Source organism: Branchiostoma belcheri, unplaced genomic scaffold (assembly GCF_001625305.1).
Source record: "Branchiostoma belcheri isolate BF01 breed outbred unplaced genomic scaffold, Haploidv18h27 scaffold72, whole genome shotgun sequence".
Classification (NCBI taxonomy): domain Eukaryota; kingdom Metazoa; phylum Chordata; class Leptocardii; order Amphioxiformes; family Branchiostomatidae; genus Branchiostoma; species Branchiostoma belcheri.
In genome coordinates this window covers 395742-416510 of record NW_017804376.1, presented here as the reverse complement: position 1 = coordinate 416510, position 20769 = coordinate 395742, and the positions used below count along the sequence as shown (strand labels likewise).

The 20769-nt window shown below is 41.7% G+C and overlaps 1 protein-coding gene across 4 annotated transcripts in view; it reads right to left on the bottom strand.

The window, feature by feature from the left end:
• LOC109485014 (F-box-like/WD repeat-containing protein TBL1XR1) overlaps positions 1–20769 on the bottom strand; it is a 42840-nt gene that overhangs the window by 8190 nt on the left and 13881 nt on the right. For 3 of the 4 annotated variants that reach the window (XM_019788394.1, XM_019788397.1, XM_019788395.1), the window contains exons 2-9: positions 18980–19119; positions 7837–7982; positions 4820–5000; positions 4172–4304; positions 3251–3389; positions 2533–2604; positions 976–1039; positions 551–648 (exon numbers count right to left, since the gene is read on the bottom strand). In XM_019788394.1, the coding sequence (XP_019643953.1) occupies positions 551–648; positions 976–1039; positions 2533–2604; positions 3251–3389; positions 4172–4304; positions 4820–5000; positions 7837–7982; positions 18980–19037 (891 nt within the window). In that variant the 5' untranslated portion in view covers positions 19038–19119. The remainder of the gene's footprint in view (positions 1–550; positions 649–975; positions 1040–2532; positions 2605–3250; positions 3390–4171; positions 4305–4819; positions 5001–7836; positions 7983–18979; positions 19120–20769) is intronic. The other variant, XM_019788398.1, reaches the window with a different exon arrangement.

Sequence of the window (20769 nt, the reverse complement as noted above, 5' to 3'; positions counted from 1 at the left end):
CTTTGTCATTCTGAACTGATTTGTTAAAGCATCTATTTGTATTACTATTAGTTTGCAATATCTGTTTTCTCTTATTTTCTTTTTTAATATAATTATTTGTTAAGTTTAAAGGAGGCTGGCTCAATATAAGCCAACTAGGCTTCCTACCCCCTCCTGCACACTGTCTGTTTTCCCTTTTATTCATTATCTGTATAATATGTGCGAATGGATAGAAACAAACAAAAATGTAGTACATGTTCATGTACTTTGATGAAGGTAAGACATCCAGGTAGAACAAGATAAATCAATTCATTATCAGTCACTGAGAAAAGATAATGGATGCTCTGGATAATCTGACTGAAACATCTGACTGAAACAGACTCTTTAAGATAACTTTTCTACTTGGTTCATTTCATTTTGTATTGCATATTAGAGAGAGAAGAGAGAGGGATTAGAGAGAGAGAGAATTAACATTGTGCTGTTCATACCACATCCCAAACTACCAATATAAAGATTGAATTGCACATGACACAAAAAGTATAAGATATACATTAAGTATAGTCCAGCTTACCTTATCTACACCTGCGCTAAGTAGGTAATTTCCTTTTTTATTCCACTTCAGCGCAAATATGGGCCCTTTGTGCTGGCCTAACGTTGTGACCAACCGACCTGGAGAACAACACGAAAAGGTTCAGCTATGAAATAATGTAAATAGATAAAATAAATAAGTGGGGATATGTGGAACAGAAGTATTTCATAGACTTTCTGCAACCTATGATCCACTGCTCATGAGTCACGTGTGTTATCTGCGTGACGTCACGGAAGCGGCGGATTGCTCATTCCTTGACAAAGACTGGAGTTGTACAGTTGAAAATTTCTTGAGTCCAATTTCTTGCAATTGCAGTTCAAACTTGTTTCATAATGACTTCTACCAACACAGACAAACTTTCAAGATAAAATTTATTTTGCTGTGGCCTAACATGACACTATACTCACCGTCTGTGGACCAAATTCTTGCGAACCCATCGTACGACCCTGTTGCTAGGAGCGACCCCTCTGACTGTAAAAGAAACAAACAAACAAAGCCATGTTTTCAGGGAAGGGATACTCAAAACACATGTGGTAAAAAACAAACAGGAAACAAAGACAAACATACACGTACACAGAACTACACACACGACACTGAGAAGTAGGTAGGTAGGGGGTCTTTAGTTGTTCTGGGGGAGAACTTAAAGCTACCTACTGATCTTTGAGTGCATTGAAGAAAAAAAGAGGTAGAGGTGAAAATATTGTAATTTGATCAGGAGAAAACAGGAATTATAGTGAAACCTGGCCATCTTTGTTCTTGACTCTAGACTGTACAGAAATAGAGTGTTCAAAGTAAAGGTACCTCAAAGATGTCCAAACAAGCTACAATTTTGTTTCTATTCCTGAACATACGTGTATTGCCTTTATTTCAGTCAAGAATTTCTTCCCAAAAGACAAATGTGAAAAAAATGTACCCAAGAAATTTGAGGATAATCTATCGGGGATCTTTACAAAATAGATGGCATCTGGTTTCCTTACAAAGCTATCACCATGCTTGAAATGGTAGAAAATTGGTCTCTATGCAGTGACACTAGTGTCCGGGAATTCCAACTACCTTTAGTTTCAACCTTCTCCCTGCTGCCTAAACCCGGTAACCAAGACAAGGTAGGTGCCAAATGGCTACCATAGCAGGCCAAAGGTTTGAGATCACCAAATGTTTGTAGGCCTTGCCACTGTCTTCACACATGCAACAGGGCTCGAAATTAACATTGTCCCAGTGTCAAATGACACTAAATTTTCAGCTTGGGACAATTCAAATTACGTTTCGGGACAATTTTGGGGCAATTGGAAAATTCTAAGACCATCCACGTCATTTGGGAACGCGATCCATCCATCCTGCTGCAGACTGCTGGCAGCCTATAAATATATAATACTCTGACAAACATTTAAATTTGACCAGTCAGGGATTCCAAATATCAGGGACGGTGCCATGCCCATGATATTATCATGTATTTCCCTACATTTACTAATAAAGTGGACTTCAAGTTGTACAAATTCAGTTGTTGTTTTCTTATTTTTGTCATCAACTTATTTTCTGAAAAGCAGGCTGGGACAGTCCATCTTCAGTTCGGGACAATTGAAATCTATGTTCGGGACAATTCTGGGACAATAGTGAAAAAAGTTAATTTCGAGGCCTGATGCAAACTCTACCAAAGACAGTGGGGACGTCTGTTTTCGTTTCTCTCTAGTAAGTAGATAGAATAAGCCATCTTAGACAGCAGTGAAAGAGAAAGCAGTGTAGGTTTTGTCCTCATCTGCACTGGAACAGAAATCCCTTTTCAAAAAGAGACTGTCGGCCTTTTTCAAGGTCACCCCGTGGCAAGGTGACCCTTTTTCCAGAGGCACCGAGCCTGTATCTCGGCGGCGAGCGGACCTGATGGCCGCCACATCAAAAAGAAGAAGAGACATGCTCGGCCAGATCATGTCGATTCGAGTACGGGTAAAGCGTGGACACGAGGTACTCACGTTCCAATCTAGGGACGTGACATCTTTGTTGGACGGTACTTCTTGGTCGCCTTCCCATGGCTGGGACTTGACCTTCAACGAAGCAAACGCCGCATTTCAGTGTCTCTACGATTCTTACAATACAGTGAAACCTGTCCATTTAGACCACCTCAGCAAGAGATTTTTTCCAAGGAGAGTTTGAGCACACATGGCTGCTTTTTTTTTAATTTTAATTGTCAGAAATTTCACAATTAGTGTGAGGAAATGGAGAAAGAGAGAACCTTCTGCTTGCCTCCAGAACTGTGCCGTTGAGAGGGGAGTAAAGGGGGCACCCTTCTTTTTTAACAAAGCTTACATCAGTGTTAATTTTGCAGGAGCGAGAATAGATGGAACAGAGATCACAAAGATAGGTTTCACAATGGAAACACAGCAGCAATGTCTTGCGAGACGTCAGACAGGCATTAATACCGTACACATGAATGACACGGGATACGCAAACACCGTGGACAAAGAACACACATGTGAAGCCGATGTAAAGAGGGGTTAGGCACCACGGAACGTGGCAGACTTTGGTTTTAATTTGCAGGTTTTAGTAGTAAGAGCGGGCAAAAAAACACCAGTGACTCTTGGCTGGTGGCTTGAACGAATGGGTGGGAGTAAATTGGTGGTCTTTACACAGGATTCACTGTATTTGGATCAAACATGCGCTGTGACGAGTCAGTTTCTGAGGGACACTCACATTCCAGTCGAGCGACGTGACGTCCTTGTTGGAGGGAACCTCCTGCCCGCCCTCCCGTATACAGTGCCGGAGAACCAGCTGGTTGGCACTGTTGTTATTTGCTGTCAAGTTCCATATCCTTGCTGTGGAGTCACCAGACCTGTGGGGCAGATGGAAGGGGGAGGGGGGGCACACAATTTAGCTGCTAAACAGTATAGATTCATAATCCAGATAAAGAGGTAAAAATGCTAGGGCTATCTCTCAGCCTTTTCCTTCAGCCACTGTGTATTTTTGGATGTCAATTTTTTTTTCACCAATCATATTTTTCACTACCCCTGGCTTGTATCATTTTGTGACTTCTCGAAAAAATATAAATGCTCTAAAAACATATCTTCGTTACAAAACACAGAAACGTACTCTACAATTTGTTATTAGTTGAAAGATCTATGGCAACCTCAACAGAGACATCCAACATAACTCTCAGGTCACTGACCTAGCCAAACCAATCATCGGGGAGCGAACCCGATAACGATCTAAAGGTTTACCCAAGGTCTCCATGCCTGCTGTTCACTGGAATGTAGTTAAGTGACTACTGATCTATATAGGATTATTGACAGTTGACCTGCCAGCAGTGGGCACAGGTATAACCTGTTATTACAGGTCACTCACCCAGGGCAGTGCCTGTAGACTGTGTTGTGTGGAAACATTGACAGTAGACATATCTACCACAGAATCAACATACTAAGGGCTAGTCCATTTGGAAAACTAACAGGGTGGTGGGCTTTTTTTTAACCTTGTCCAAGTGTTGCTAACAGAAATTCTAGTGCACAAATTCTTGGGTTTAAAATTCTTCATCATGCTGAACACAAGAAATATGCTACAGAAAAATTTAATGTCATATTCTAAGAAAAAAAACGTATGTTTGTAATATGTATGCTTTACCCTGATGCTAGCATGTCACTTGTAGGGTTCCATGCACAGATGAAGACCTCTGATTCGTGCCCTCTCAGTACTGTAGCCTTACTGGGTGGGATTTCCATGGTGCCGTCCACCTCCATAGCATCTACATGGTTAGCTGGTACAAACAAGAAAACTTGCTATTAAATCTGACACAATACAGTAGTGAGAAAAAGGCAAACAATCATTAGCACCACCTAGCAGAATGGCATCAAACTGCAGGCTCAGATGTCAATAATCTTTCAAAAACATTTTATATATTTGTGGTCGTATGTTGCTTGGTTTTGGAAGTATCCTCCAATTTTAGATAAAAATCTTTTACAGCTATCAGATTTCTGACACTAAATCCCTTCTTGTTTGTTGACATTTTGGCCTTCCCATCCTGGCAAAGGTTTGTAAACAAACAACCAAACGTGACACCTTTCCTGGTACTAAAATTACATCACAAATTACTTTCACTCTAAAAGCACTCAAAAGCTGTACATGTAACACAAGTAGGTTATACAACATATGTTCCTAGTATAGCTGTCCGGATGTATCCCTATAATGTACATGTATGACGCACGTGCACACATCTTACATGAGGAATGATCAGTTTTAATTATGTATGAAAGATCATCTGTCTTGACTCACTGTCTACGTTATTCGTGGTGTCTTCCCCGTTAATTTGTGCCTCAGCTTTGGCCGCGTTGGCGACTTTTTCTGCCGCGATCTTTTCTCGAAGCGCCTGCGACCTGGACTGTACCACATCCGGCATGACCGCGTCGATCAACGATAGCGCCTCGATGCCTCTGTTGTCTAGAATTGTACCATCCTGCAAGGCAAGAGAAAGTAAAATAACCTTAGCCATCTCTTTACCAAAATTCAAACCAAGAATTTTAGCTCCTTTGATTTGTGAGCAATCTTAAATGCAAGTCTACACATTTTTCTACAAAGAAATGCAAAAAGAACACAAATGCAGTGACAAATAACACTAATACTTTTCCTTCCCCCCAAATGGGCAAGTAACCTGGCATTAAAGCATTCAGGCTGTACGTGTACAGCCAAACAAAGGCTGGTATAAAAACCACAAACAAAAATCGCCTCAGGCTAAGATATCGTTCTGGCGGTCGATGTTTCACAAATCTGACAGGTTCTCTGAAACTTGAGGGGTAGTACTGAGATTGTTATCTACAGTAATGACATGTCTTTTTGTGCATGCCGGTTGCATAACCACTGACATTTACATGAGGGAAGAGGCACCGGTGGTTGAAGAAATGTCAGATGCCATTAGCGATCGGCTGGCTCACGTGCCAAATCCCGGCTAAGCTCCCCGCTACACTGACAATGAGCATTCTCCATTAAAACGTGCAGTTTGAACTGGGAACCACGTGAAGCATTCAGACTATCAAAATATAGCTGCAGAAATGCTGCAAATCTTGGAAATGGAAAGGAGGAGGAGAGAGGGATAGAAAGCTTGGCACTGAAATATGGGGAGCTGGGAGGGGTGAAATCCACCCCATCCATCAGAGTATTGAAAAGGGACGTTGACAGTTGCAAATAGAGATCATCATCAGTTTAGTTAATGTTCTGTAAAGACCTTCCTACAATCAAACTTATACTTTCATCAAGTAAAGCTAGACAAAAGATACTAAAAACATAGCAGTGACTACTTTGCCAACAGAAATCTGTTCAAAACATGGTACTAAAATTACCATATTTTGTACAAGTGAGGTTTAATCATTTGAATTTTGAGCCAGTTCTATTCACAGGTTTCGATTGCTAGCATTTCAAACCAAGTTTCTTCGTGATCCACTGGACTACACACAACCAGCAGTCTGCCAATTTTTCTGTGGCCAATCCCCCATCAATTTGTAACTCCTTCACCAAATGTCAATTCAGATATGTACTAATGTACAGTAGTTCACTGCCATTTCATATTGCCTCCCTGAAACAGCCTTGCATTCCCTCACACAGGCAGCAGATTGGGAGCCTTGTTAAGAGAGGTCCCTGTTGGTACCACCATCAATTTTACCCTCATCTTTCATTTAAAGTAGGGCATGGGGAATGGCAGCTATACAGGTGGCTGTTTTCTCTAGATTTTTGTGTGTTAATCCCTCTGAAGTGTTGGGGCTGGCCAGGGGATTAACTCCTGAAAGACAAACAAGCCCCTGGGTGCATTGCCCTTAGCATGTCGCCTGGGAGACAATATTAAGCATCGCATCCATGCCGGCCCGTGTGTGACAACCCGTGGACCCTCCCCGCCGGCCACAATGGCGTCATCCATCACGTCCCGTCAGGCGGGCAGGTAGCCGTGTCGGCGGCAACAATGACTCCTTCCCGTGCTGCGCCGCCGCGTAATGAAACACTCCGAGCCGCGATCCAGATCATTTATTTTCGGGGACGGGATCGATGGTCCACTCAACGCTTCACACAACGGAGCGGGGCTAGAGTGTCCAAACCCGATACAGAAGGTGGTCTGGATGCCAGGTCTGATGAATGATCATTGAAACAAAGGAGAGGCTTTCCTAAACCTTGATCTATCATCAGGTCCTGGCTGTTTAGTAGCCATTCCAAGCACTCAGTCCTCTAATGACCTGCACTTGCACCGAGTTTTGAAAATGTACAAACATCCTCTAGGGTGTCCACATTATCAACTGGAAGAGGAAGAGAACGAATTGATAGTTTCAGACATCACTTTATTCTCTGACTAAATTGGAAACCATCTGACTTGTTTTCAAACACCTATCAGCAACACTGTGGCTGAAACAAATTTTTTCTCTGAATGAAAAATGAATTTCTTACAGGTGACCAACAGAACTTAAGTCTCAAATCATTCAGTAGGCGTGAAGATGAAGGGGCTAAATGTGGGGAGGGGGGCTGAATGTGGGTTGACGACTGGAGGGGTGTTGCTGTAGGTAATCCTCCTGCCTGGACTGTTTCCAAAAATGTCAGCCAAGCCTGAGATATACTGAGGTGTTGCCAAAGTGGCACTTCCTTTCTCGCTGTCTCCACAGTTGGTTTCCGTCTCCCTGTGTCTGATACTGCACTCAAAAGATAGAAGCATCATCAATCTTCTGACTCAGGGCTGCCTTCTGTGAAGACTTTTCCGTGCCTGTTACTAGATTGTCCATATGAACTGACCACTACAGACTGAGCACAGCCCACTGGTAAGGGGTGTTCAACAGCGTCCTTGCAACTGGTTTTAGAGAAACTTGAGAACTGATTCTGGTGGTTTCTAATTCTGACAAGAAACGGCAAGGAGTCTGAAGTTCAAGGTCTAGTTGGGGGAACAACAGACACAGACACAGCCAGAAAGAAGTTAGTTAGGGGTCATTAACTTTGTAATGGCCTGATGCCAGAGGGAAGATGCACATCATCATGTGGCTATCAGGAACAGTCCTGGTCGGGATACAAACATCTGCGATTGGAATCTTCGTATTTTCGTATTTACCGTATCTTTCCAAAATACTGTACATGTATTAATCTACAGAATTGAAATGCTTTTACTGCAAAAGTATGTGTGAAAGTGAATGAATTTACAATGTTTTTACCCCAGACCCCTTGGTTAGACTGAGCAACTTCTCTGGGTTTAACTGGTGGCTAGCCCATGTACAGTAAGTATGGTATCCAGGCTACATTTTTTTTTCTGGTGGTACTAAGGTACTTACTTCGTTAATACTGATCTCTGCCTCCACGTACTGCAGACCCTTCTGTATGATGGAGATGAGGGCGGCAGGCGGGACCAGCGCTCCGTTGATGTTAGACTGGCTGATGTGACTCTCGATGCCGAACGTGAACGCAGAATGGGTAAACCCTGGGGAAAACACAAGGAAACCAGTGGTCAGACAAGAATCTTTTAGCAGGGGAATTGTGGTGTCGCAGGGCTCTCCCCAAGCAAGGAAGTAAGGGTGCTCCCCCTCTCTCCCAAAAATCCTGGCACCTCTCCCAAAATGTTCAAATCTAGGTTTTCCCTTAGTATTTTCATGGTGTTTTTTATGAAAACTTTCTGGTTTTTCAACTGATTAGAGAGCACCTCTTCCCTAAGAAATTCTGGGGAGACCTCTGGATGTGAATTCTGTAGCCAAAAAAAACATGAAACATGGAAAATCCCTTGTCACCAAAAGCAGATGTGGCACAAAGTTCATTGTTACAAGGGATTGTTACCTTATCTTTCCTTTTCATATGTTACATAAGGCTTATGAATGTAAGGATATGTAAGGACAAATCAAAGGATGAAAATAGCAATTGTATTGTGTAGCTTAAATGTCATTCTGCAACAAATACACATGTAGCAATGCAAGTCAAGTTATATATGGCACATATGATTACTTCATTGTTGTGGGGGATTGTTACATCATCTTTCCTTGTTATATGTTACACAAGGGTTTTGATGAAAATAGCATTGGATTGTATAGCTTCTTAAATGTCGTTCTGCTATAAATAGTAATGTACAATCATAAAGATCACACTAATTAGGTTTTCTATTATTAAAAAGAAAAAAAGAGCCTGGTGATACCATTGTACTGGAATTACAGTAACTCCAAAATGAAGGATGTCTAGAGCTACATATAAATAACTTTATCTTTCACTTATCCTGCAACTCATTAAAGCTTTTATCAGGTGCTAGACTTGCTTTGTGTGAAGCTGTAACAGCAAGACTCAGCTCCTGCTTGGCACATAACAAATGCATCACCGTCGGCGCACTTAAAATTCTACGGACGTTCGCAGTCGTGATTAAAGCTGAGCGTGCCCCTGGCAAGTCAGCTGAGTAATAACTCAGCAAAAATAGAACTAATAAACTGCACTTTCTCCGATTGAAGGTAGCCCCCCCCTCCCTGAAGCAGTCGCAGTCTCCGGGATTCGCCGCTACGTTCCCCCGCGAGGGAAACTGATGGGTCATCCCTGTTATATAATTGCTTTTGATCCAAATGAGGCTATAAATCGTCCTGGAAGTCATTAGCAAACTCGCCGTCCCAAAGGGCTCTATTGTTGTCTTGGGACAAACTCCCGGATGCAAAAGACACTCACAAATCACCATCCCCAACATTCCATCACATTACAATAGAAGAAATATGACTTCACCGTAACGAAATATTCCCCCTACAAAACATCCATTTATTCAAGAATTGTTACTCGGGCAGGAATTCCGATACATCAGCCGGCGACGTCTAATCTAAACTCTTTAACGAAATGCAGGCAGCGGCGCAGGCGGTGTCAACAGAGACCGGGCGGCAACAAAAACCGCCGCTGTCAGAATTTTCCACTCCTTTGGACAGGGCGGAAATATTTACTCTGGGTGAAGGTTCCCAGGACAGGGCGCTCTGCCTGGCTGGGAGTGGGACAAAGGACCTGCCAGGGTACATCAGTCTGTCCACCCACTCCTCTGTGTGTGTGCCTGAACAGAAGGGAGCCTGGGCCTGGCGGGGCTGAAACTAGGTCAACAAAGGAGGCAGGCTGGGGGCAGAAGGGATGGCTGGGGGCAGGGGGGCGGAGTCTGCCGCTGACAGTGACAGATTGAGCAGTATTTGCAGGGGTGACCGACCTACAGGACACCTGATGATGGGATATTGTCTGGAGGAAAAAGGGATGGTTCCACTCTAGATAACCTGGGGAGGATTCAAGGCCTTTTCTAGAGGGAAAAATCGGAACAACAAGACTTCATGTGCAAGGCAAACAGTGACTTATACAATGATTTATAACAACAGAAAATGGAAAGGAATAATATCTGTATAGCCGGCCGGTATAACCCCCCTTCGGCGTAACACACCAATATGGATTGGAGACAGAGCAAAATACTGGGACAGTCAGTAGGTGCATATTCACTTTAGACGCTTTAGTATACTCGATATTGGGAGTGTGCACCTAATTTTTGACTGTGTACAGTTACATATGTAAAGGTAGTATAATATAATTGTAAGCGTGCACCTTCATGTAAATTACTAGTGCACCTATTCCCAAAAATGAATTTCCAGTGCTGTAATTATATTCCAGTCTTCCCATTTTCTACGCCACAGTTATTTGCATGTATCCCAGTTCTCAAAAGCGAATGACATCTGACTTGACTGGCTAATGATAAATTACTGAAGCATTTTGAGCACTGATTACTTAGTGTGCCAGAAAGCTACGGCGAGTGAATACAAATTACCGGAGGCAACCAGTCCCAATGGCAAGCAGGATAGAAAATACAGGTCAAATGCATAAGACTTTTGAACAGTTTTTGAGCATGAATATTGCTTTTGGAACGAATATCAAATACAGACGTCTTTTGGACAGTTTTCGAGCATGAATATTGCTTTTAGAAAGAAATATAAATGTGTGAACTACATAGTAATGGTAGCAACCGGTTCACTGGACTTGGATCCGGACTTGTAAGAATGTTTAGGTTCAAGTCCAAAAAAACCTATAAGTCAAGAACCGAGTCCGGACTTATTATCATAAAAGACAATTTCACATACCCCTTTTCTTTCCAAACCACCTAAAACCTCCCGTAGATTGTAAAATCTTTGCTGCAAAACGAAGAAAACATTGCCATCGGGCATCGTCAAGTACCGGCCTCCATGTTATGTGGCCAAAGTTTCACCCAGACAACATTGCAAGGTTGCCAACATGCAATTTTGTATATGCCATGGGTTTAGGTCCGGACTTACAAGTCTGGAACTGAACCTAAACCTGTGGACTTGAATCCGGACCTGAACCTAAATGTGGGTTTAGGTATGCAACACTAGTAGCAACCTATAGAGCATAGCGATTCACAGTTCAATGATAAAAGAGGGCGGATCGTGTCTGAAACATCTGACTCCGCTAGACACATTATCCAGCTGTATGATTTATTTGGTGTGATACGTTATATACCTGGCTTTGATTGTCTAACCTTCATCACCGTACCGTACTCAATAGCTCTATTGCCGTGCCAGAGGATACGCTGATCCCGCGGTAAATTAACGGAGGACCTTGAAACGTTCCCTTACATCTGCAGCTTACCGATAATGCCACGCTTTTCCCAGCGGCACCGCGGTCCTTAGCTAAACGGGCAAGAAAGGACGCTGATAGACTGAACGCCTCAATAACCAGCCTTTTACCGGTTTCCTCGACAATAAATCAGGGGGTGATTTAGGGTTTCTCCTGCAGACTTGGCTGTTACGGTTGCAGCACCACACCTGCACACCCCAGGGGATCATTCTCACTCCGCCAGTACTAACAGCTTTCCCTGTCCCTCAAGACACTTGACTTTGATTTCAAAAGGGCATCAAGGAAGGCTTTTAAGGCGCTCAGGCAGAATTTTAATGGCATCTCCCCCGGGTGGCTTTCTTCTCAGACTTTCAGTCGCTGAAGAAGCACCATGATTTTTTTTTAGAAGTTTGCGCCGTTCCAACTTTGACTTCTGCTGCCGTGACAAAAAAGGATTTGCTGACAGAAAAGCTTGACCTATAGTACAAGCTTTGAACACCATTGCTTCGGGAGAAGTAGAGCAAGACTAATATATCTCCTTTACACGTTTACTTTTCATTTTCCAGCGCGAAAATCCTCCTATAGAATTATCAGCACATTTGAAGTTATGTCATGCTTGTGATACGATCTTATACATCTTGGTTGATGTCTTATTATGACAGCCGAGAAAACCACGCATAAACTGTAATGCTTCTTTCATCCTCTGCCTGTGATCCATTGCCAGAATGTGGCAGTTACTTCTTCCTCAAACCCTATCTACCCCTGCCATCCGTCTGTCCTCCAGCGGCTAACGAAAGCGCGGATCCATGTTCAATCCCTCTTGAGTCAGCATCAGGCGAGCATAAAACTTACAGAACAGATTTATGATCCTGTACTCAGCTGGATTATAAGCACAGTGCCATTTCTGTGACAATGACGAATCGACTGTGGCGCTCCCAGAGGAATGCATAACCAGGCCTGTCAGGTCTGATTAGTATTCTAGGGACAGGCAATGCCAAATACGGGCACACTCTTATTCTACATCTTGTTTGGGCTTTACTGTATGGTAAATCTCGAAAGGTTTTAGATGGGTTTTTATTCAGGTACCACTAGTACTAATATAGCAATTCCCCTGGGGTTTTGTCTGTATGAGTAGGATCTTAGTAACAATTCTCCTTCTGTATTCTTTGGGTTTTTTTTCAAGTATGGCATATTAGCGCAAATCAAACCAATCATCCGCATGTGTGTCAATAACCTCATTTGCATAACAAAGAATTCACTCATCTTTGAAATGTGTTTTATGTTGTGCTGTACCTCATAATTGTAAATAGATCAAAATCATGAAGACGTAATATCGGCTGGAAATGTAATGAATGGAATATTCAAATAGAACATCCTAAGATAAATGGTGGTATAATTAATATAGAAAAAGAATTGGGTGAAATCTATGCCTCGTCTGTACCTTTCAGGACTATATCTCACTCAATGTGATTTATAATCCTAGTCTTCTCTTCACGCGCAGAACTTCTAATCAGATGCTACTCTGACATTTTCGAAAGCTAACTGTCAGAAGAGATAACGCAGCCTTCACTCCCGAACCTGATTATTCGCCTCTCGCAGCGCGACCACGTTCAATCACGCTGTCTCGGCGAGTTCTGCCTTATCACTCAAACCCACCTGGCTAGCCCCGAGGTACAGTACTAACCACCGCATACAGGGCAGATGGCAGACCATTTGTAACAAAGAACAACAAGTGTACCTACCTGAACAGAAATGTTAACTCGGCAATAAGTGAACTTTCATATAACGTTCAATCATTTGCTGCACTTGTAGTTTGTGGCAATGTGAAAATGTCTGCAACATCATTGACTTTGTGCGTCAAAGCAACACAGATTTCAGACCCTACAAAAATTTCAAAATTTGCCATACTGAAAGGCATTAAAATCTGTTTATTCGCTGCATATTCAACTCAACTGGTACTGGCCAAACACAGCATAATGCCACGGGATAAAAATATCCAGCGATACTTTCACACAAAAAGGTCGCCCTGTTTCAAAGATAGGGCAATGCAAACATTGTAAAATACAAAGGTGTTAGAAATAGGTCATGATTTTCTATTATGGGTAGGCTGACCTGATTTTGGGGACACATTCTTTACATTTTAACTCATTTTTGTCCTACTTTTAAAAATACATAATCAAATAAAAATGATCAAGTGATACTAAATCTATTTATCTATTGCCCCCCACACATCCATGCCAAATTAGAAAATATCTTTATCATAAACACTGACTACTACACTTTAACTGTACATAACTAAAACTGAATGGCAACTACGATTAGTCTTAGAACTTACAAACTGAAATAATGTTTCACACATGCATAACGCTCACCGATATGACCCCTTCTGGGTAATAACTGCCAGCCTACATTATGGAGTGTGCGTACTTTACGACTGGACGTTATGATTTACCACATACGGTGACTTAAAACCCTGCCAGCCTGGTAATGGCCTATGTAAAATTTATCGCACGCAATGGTTTTGCTAACGTCAATGTCTCTCCCAAACTTTTGATCAATAAATATTTATGATTATTGCAACAAGAACCACTGGCGGGCTCCGATAAAACCGTTATTAATAGTCGTGAAGGAAGCAAATGGCAGGGATTTTATCGTAAATATTTCATTTCGAATCTTGCCTGGCATTAACATCTTTTTTCCATGTACATGCTAGCCTTAACGTCATTAATATACATGGTATAAAATCTTCCATGCAGTTAAAATTATACTCCAGAAGCAATATCAAAATTCTGCTTCCTGTTCATAATGATATATCCACATGTACAAATGTTTTAACTGTCTGTTGAGATGTTCATCATTGGTAAATTTAAAGATCTGTTTTCATATATCATAGATTGAAAATGCCCATTAGAGATTGACCTTTTCCATTATTTGTCCTTGGTCTGGTAAATAGGACACTCACAGACAGAAAAAAAGTAGCCTGGATGCCAGACCCATGGCATGTTAGCCCTGGAGCTTAGGACCTGGCCTGTGTAGACCCTGGAAACAGTCTGGCACCCAGGCTAAAAGGATGGCATGTGGCATTCAGAGGGTTATGACTAGAGCAGACCAAAGGTACCAGGCTGTGACAGGTAGGATCATCTGTCACCCTCCACCTTCCCCTCCCTCTGTTCCTGTGCATCTTGTTATGTTCGCCATGGTTTTACTTTCACTTCAATCCATGACACTGGGAATACTGTAATTCCTGATTTTTTTTCGCAACACACTTATGTTTCCGATTTTCACCGTCACTTCTGTACCGCAAACTTATCATTACCTCGAGCAATTAATTTGCACTTCCTTTTTTTCTGCACCTGCCACCACCGTGAATACCTCCATTTTTCTCAGACCGCGAATGTTTGCTACTGTGAACATGAAGTGAATTACAGTATGCATTTCCAATGTATTACTACTGTACAACATAACTGTTTCAGCCATGAATTTAAACCTCCTTTCTCCTTCAATGTCTCTGTGAAAATAAATGAATTTACAGTAGCATCCTGCAAAAGGAATCAGCTTCTATTTAGTATTTGAAATGTGTAACATTCATAACAAAATTTACAGTACTGCAATCATTTGATATCACTGGGAATTAAATGTAAGGCCACACCAAGTAAATTATATGGATGACGTCCGCGCCAGCATTGATTTTGGCATGTTCCTAGAAAACAAAACAAGAAATTCCGCTTCCTGTAACTATGACCAAAGAGTCACGACAGTGCCGCAAATCGTTAGATTGACGTGAAACCCGTAACGCGAAATGGGTAAACAGGGCTCGAAATACCCGGTGGCGCACTGGCGCGGCGCCACCTGATTTTGCTTGGCGCCACTTATTCCTAAACTCAGGTGGCGCAGTGCGCCACCTATAATTTGCGGTAGGGACGTCACTGCTGCGACACCGCTCTTCCCCAGCTGCTACATGTAACATCATCCTTGCGCAAACGAAGAACATGGCACACGTAACACCACCAGCATAAGTGTGCCGCAGTAGCAGCTGAGCCTGAAGACATGTAAAGGTGGCAGCAGGGTTGGACAAGTTAAATTGCCCGATTGCCCCGGGCAAGTAAAAGTGCTAATCAGGCAAGCACATCTCCCTCTGGGCTTGCCCGATCGGGAAAGTTAAATTTTTGTGACACCCCAGTATAGCGGCAAAATTGCTGATTTTTTCTCGCAAAAGTACCAATTAATTCCAGTCAAAATCATGTCCATTTGTAAATAAACCCATTAAAAGTCCCTAAATACCATTACCTTGACAGATTAATCGGTAAATAGCTTTATTTTCTACGAAACACCCGGGGCCCAGCGTCTCGCCTTGATCCGCGGCGCCATGTTTGTTTTGGTCTCGGGGGCCCCACTCTCGCGAGACTTGGTATCCTTATATCACTAGAGGGATCACGTGACGTCACGAGATCTTGCCTTTGACAGCGTTGCGGGAGTGCAGGAACAGCAGACGATGTTTCTAGAATTGTTTGGGGGATTTTGAACTGTCATCAGGCTTAATTTTTGGGGGGAAAATGAAGGAAAGAATATTCTAAACAGCCAGAAAGATAAGATTGTTGGCTAAGTTGGTTTTTTGAAATGGAATCTTCCCTTGTGGCCCAACCACGCATAAGGGCATGAAAGTTGGGCAATGCGTGACTGATTCCCTATTTCCCTTAGGAAATCTGTTTGACGACTTGGTCCTTGCTGTAAGTTACATTTGTTTACAGGTCACCGGAAGATAACACTGGGCTAGATTGTTTTGAAGATTGTTTAAGAAATGCATAGAAAACTTCTAAGTTTCTTTGAAGGTACTATTAAAAAGACATTTGTGTTGAAACTTGTCTTACATTACTGGTAAGTTCAAATCAATGACACCTTTTTTGTTGATTATTCTGCCCATTTAATGTTTTCTACTCTGTATGGTAAAGGAAGTGGTTTAGCTGAATGAAATTATGTTTAAGGTAGTTTTATGTACACTGGCTTTAATAAATTCTTTTTTGGCCAATGAAGCTTCTTCAGATTTGTAGAAAATTTTACCTGTTTTGTTGAACGTTGTCTTTAGAGTACCAGTATATTTTGCACAAAAGTTTGTACCTTGAAGTTGAAGGAAATAGTTTCAGTAGCAGCAAATATTGTCCCATGTTGTCAAACACATCATATCTTTAGTAACTTGACATAAAATTGCCTAATAACTTAACAGTGTTTTTATTTATAAAAAAAATAGAAGGATTGCATTGTTGCAATTAAGAATGCATCAAAATATGTCATATATATTTTGGGCAAGTGAAAAGTTGGTTCGGGCAAGTGAAATGACAATGTACTTGCTCGATTGGGCAAGTGGATTTTTGTTCGAGAATAACAGTAGAAGCTCAACAGAACATTGTTGTTCGGGAATAACAGTAGAAGCTCTGAGCCTGAAGACATGTAAAGGTGGCATTCTTTATTAAAACATTGTTGTTTGAGAGCTTTTGTTCTTTACATTACTTTATTTTATAACATAAAACTTCAGTAGTTAACTAGAAGAAAACGTAATAGATATAAGTAGCAGATTTGAAGAAAATGATAACTTGGAAGTGTTGCCACTTGAATACTGATGGCGCCACCTGGCTTTTGACTCAGGTGGCAACATGCGCCACCTGGCTGAAAAAAGTATTTCGAGCCCTGGTAAAGAGCACATGCTTTGTTTCTGCAGGCCTGCAAAAATGTGAAAGAAACAGGACAGGACAACAACTACATGTTCCACCTGATTTATTGCTGTTTTGATGATGAATAAAAGACTTCTTGCTTGTTAATCTGTCACCTCATTCAATTTGTGTCCTAACATTTGTCGTCTCTTAGTATATTTCTAATGTAGGCATCTTGTTTTTTAGGGCCCTTCTTGTTTTTTTTTTGCCCTCTTGCATTAGATATAGGGTCTCCAAAGGACGTCATCCATAAAATTTACTTGGTGTGGCCTAATATAGGGACGTTATCAAAGTAATAAAGACATAAGTTTAGATACAGTTTGTAATATGTATCCGGGATTATCAACAACATCACAGTCTACAGTTACTAAATTTCATGTTTTTTTTTAGTTTCCAGTTCCTGCAAAAATAAAGGAATTTACAGTAGTGTGGTTGTTATTGTTGGATTGAACCCAAACATATGCCGGAATGTTAAAATTCAAAAGCTGACTTTCAAAACTGCAGACAATCTTGGCATACCGCAAGGCACAGGCTCGTTTTGCAGACTGGCACACATAACACAGACCAGCGGGAGGGCACTGGCACGGTACTGTACATGTAAACCACAGGTCCGGGGTTTGATCCCCAGTTATGTAAATCTATGGTCACTTCCTCCCATGTGTTTCAATGCTATTAGTACCAGTATTTTTCTGACCTCCCTGGCCAAGGTAATTTACATAGATGCAACCCGTCCATGCATCTGCGTGATCTCTCTAAGGTCACAAGTAGACATTGTAACCAAAATTGTAAAGAAAGGACATAGCTAGAAAACATGGGGCGATACAGGGCAAATTTATAGCCGTACTTTTGTGTTCTATGGCTGCTTTTAAGAGCAGAATGGCATTGAGAAAATGCCTTCCTTAATCACAGGAAATAAAAGGCCAGGGACAGATTTATGAGAGTGGCGCGGCACGGGAGGTAGTTTTACTGGCTGCTGAAATTTGGCCGCAACAAAGGGAGTACATTACTCAAGAAATGTTTTTTGTACAGGCTCGTGAAAGGTTGCTGTGAAGACTGTATCATCAGCCCGATCCAGTAGGTCAAGGAATGCTCAGGACCCAAGGACGCTGTTACCGCAGATATTCAAAACACATGCATAGCCGTTGAGGCTGCCAAGGCCAAGGTGGTATATCTAAAATAGCTTACCCTTGCACGCTTGATCCCAAGCATGCATAATCGGGAAAAAATCTGGCTAAGCAAAGTCACTCAAGGTCACACGGAAAGGCAGCAACACGAAATTCACGCGTGCAGAACAAGGGTTGTGTTTGTATATGCATAACTGGCGACGGTACTCTCTTTAAGAAATCGCCGTGCTGTTTTCTGATGACATCTCACAAAACACGTTCTGATTCCCTGCATAGATCCAAAAAGGAATTTGTACACTACACATCTGACCAGTTCTGCCCCTTTAACAATGGGTAGTCATGGAAGGGTCACTGGGTTCCCAAGGCTGCCAGGGCCTTCAGTTACAAAGGCAGAATCATAATAGCGGGGTCAAAGTACAGGTCACGCTACCTTCCTGTTATATAAGCGACCTGGGGGTCAGGTTCAGTTTGTTTATCTGCACACATACAGAGACGGAATCCTGAATAGCAACACAATTCCCGAGACTCGTCCCTAAACAGTCATAGACACACAAGTACAATGCTGATTCCTCCCTACACAAGTCATCTTTTGCATTGTTTGATAAACAGAATGTTTTCTCTGTGAACTTTTTAGAATGTCTGTTAGCAGATTTTAAAAGTAATTCATATCAGTGGTGAGGCTTGCATTCTCTCTCTAAGTTCTTTTTCTAGCTCCCCACAAAAAATTTTGTGCCACATTCAATTATGGCTGTTCACCAGATTCTAACACTTGTAGCTTGTTGATAGGGGGTATGAATGGGGGCCTGCATGACATTTTTCGTAAGGTGTAATCAGACCTTTTCAGTCTTCGTAATCCGAAGGCAGCCTCTTCAAAAGTCAACGTAATATTAGTAAAACACTCGTAAAACGCTGAGACTTTAACGTAATTCGTAGTCGGTGGCAAAATTTGGGAATAATTCATAATCACTATCCCCCCATGCAGGCCCTCGTGAATGTCTTATAAAGGGGGAGGGGGGCAGGTTCATGAGGCTTACCCGACTCTTGCAGATATCTGTAGACCAGAAAGTTGACCTCGTCACTGCTGATACTCATGGTGGCCGTGTCTGTGTGTCCCGTTGTGCTCGCTACCTCCGCAGACAACACATCAGTTTCCCGCGCTCAACCAAAGACTCACCTGTGCATAGAAAACAAAAACTCAATTTAGAATTGTCACACAATTCATTCTTTTGTCCATTCAGCAAAAAATTACACTACAAAGTGCCATGTGTGACATAAAAATCATTAAAAAACTATGGGCAATGCCAACTGTGAATGGAAAACAAAAATTAGACTATTTAGAATTGCCACACAATTTATTTTTTGTCCTTTCAGTAAAAATTACAATACAAAGCGTCATGTGTGATATAAATGTCATTTAAAAAAGGAATGAAAATGCCAATCAAAAGTGAACTTATAACATTTTCAATATCCATTCATGCCACTAAAACATTTTATCACAATGATTTTGACAACTGATTTGAATATGGCCCAAATCCAGTTCATTAAATGTTGATATCACATGGATAACAGCTGTGCTACTAAAAGAATAATTAATCTTTCCCTCTTTGATTACTAACCAGTACAAGTGTGTGTACTAACTGGTAGCCTTAGAGGCCAACATTTAATTGTCAAACTGTTATATGAAAGGAAGGGGTCAACGTCCTGCCAACCTGTGACCTGTATTAAAGACAACAAACAAGATGAACATACTTGTACCAAGGGCACACAAGCTTTTATCTTTGCTCTTTACATCTGTACAAGAGCTTATCCCCTAGCCCTCACATGGTTGTGACATCTTGAATTGGCAACGTATCAAGCTGTCTCCTCAAAGCACACACAGAGCATAGAATACTCACTTTATCAAACGACAATTACTGGCAAAGGCAACAGCTTGCGAGAACAGCCTTGTTTTCGTGAGGTTTCAAATCATAACTATATATCCAGGACAGCTGAAGACAAATGCTCTCCGTTTCCCAGCCAATGGCAAATGCCACCAGAGATAAAGTCAAGCAACATCTGGGTACGACAGATAAAGCTGGGGCGCTGGCTTGATTGATAACATTTCAGAATATTACATGTACATTTGGGTGTTGACATTACTTCATGCACTTTTCCTGATGGCAGTTTTACCAAGTGTTCAGATAAACTCAAGCATTAACCCTCCTCTTGCTAATGTAGCCTTCTGGCACCTTCTACTGCTAATGGCAGTAGGCTGCATGAAAGGGGATAAAAACTTTTCTGATGTTTTGCAATACTTTATCATTATTAAAATACAGACTGACAGATGATTCTGTGAAATACAACCTGATGCGACTAGATAATGAGGACTTTGATGAGAGCAGATAGTAACACGCCCACACACTCATCATTAGGATTGAGATTTGCGGTGAATGATTAGCACAGGTTACAGATGCTGGAAAGGACTTGACCCAATAGCACTTGTTAGCCACATGGCCGGCCACCTGCTGCAAGTAAGCAATTACGGAATTATGAGGTCCCAGATGGGACTTGGCATTATGAGGGTGACTAATTGGTGACTAATTAGTGAGTAACTAGCAACAGGTAGACAATACAAATTCAGGCAAGGGTAGGCTTCTTGTCGCATTTGATCATTTCATTTGCCAGAAGATTTCAAAGTAAAGAATAATTCAGCAGTTTCATATTTATTTCTTGCAGACATCAAGTCGAGAAAGGCAAGAGGTAAACATTTGACATCAAGATTTCAAAGGCAAAATGAGCAGACTGTGATTGAAAAAGTCTTTTCAAAAGTATAGAGTTGATACAT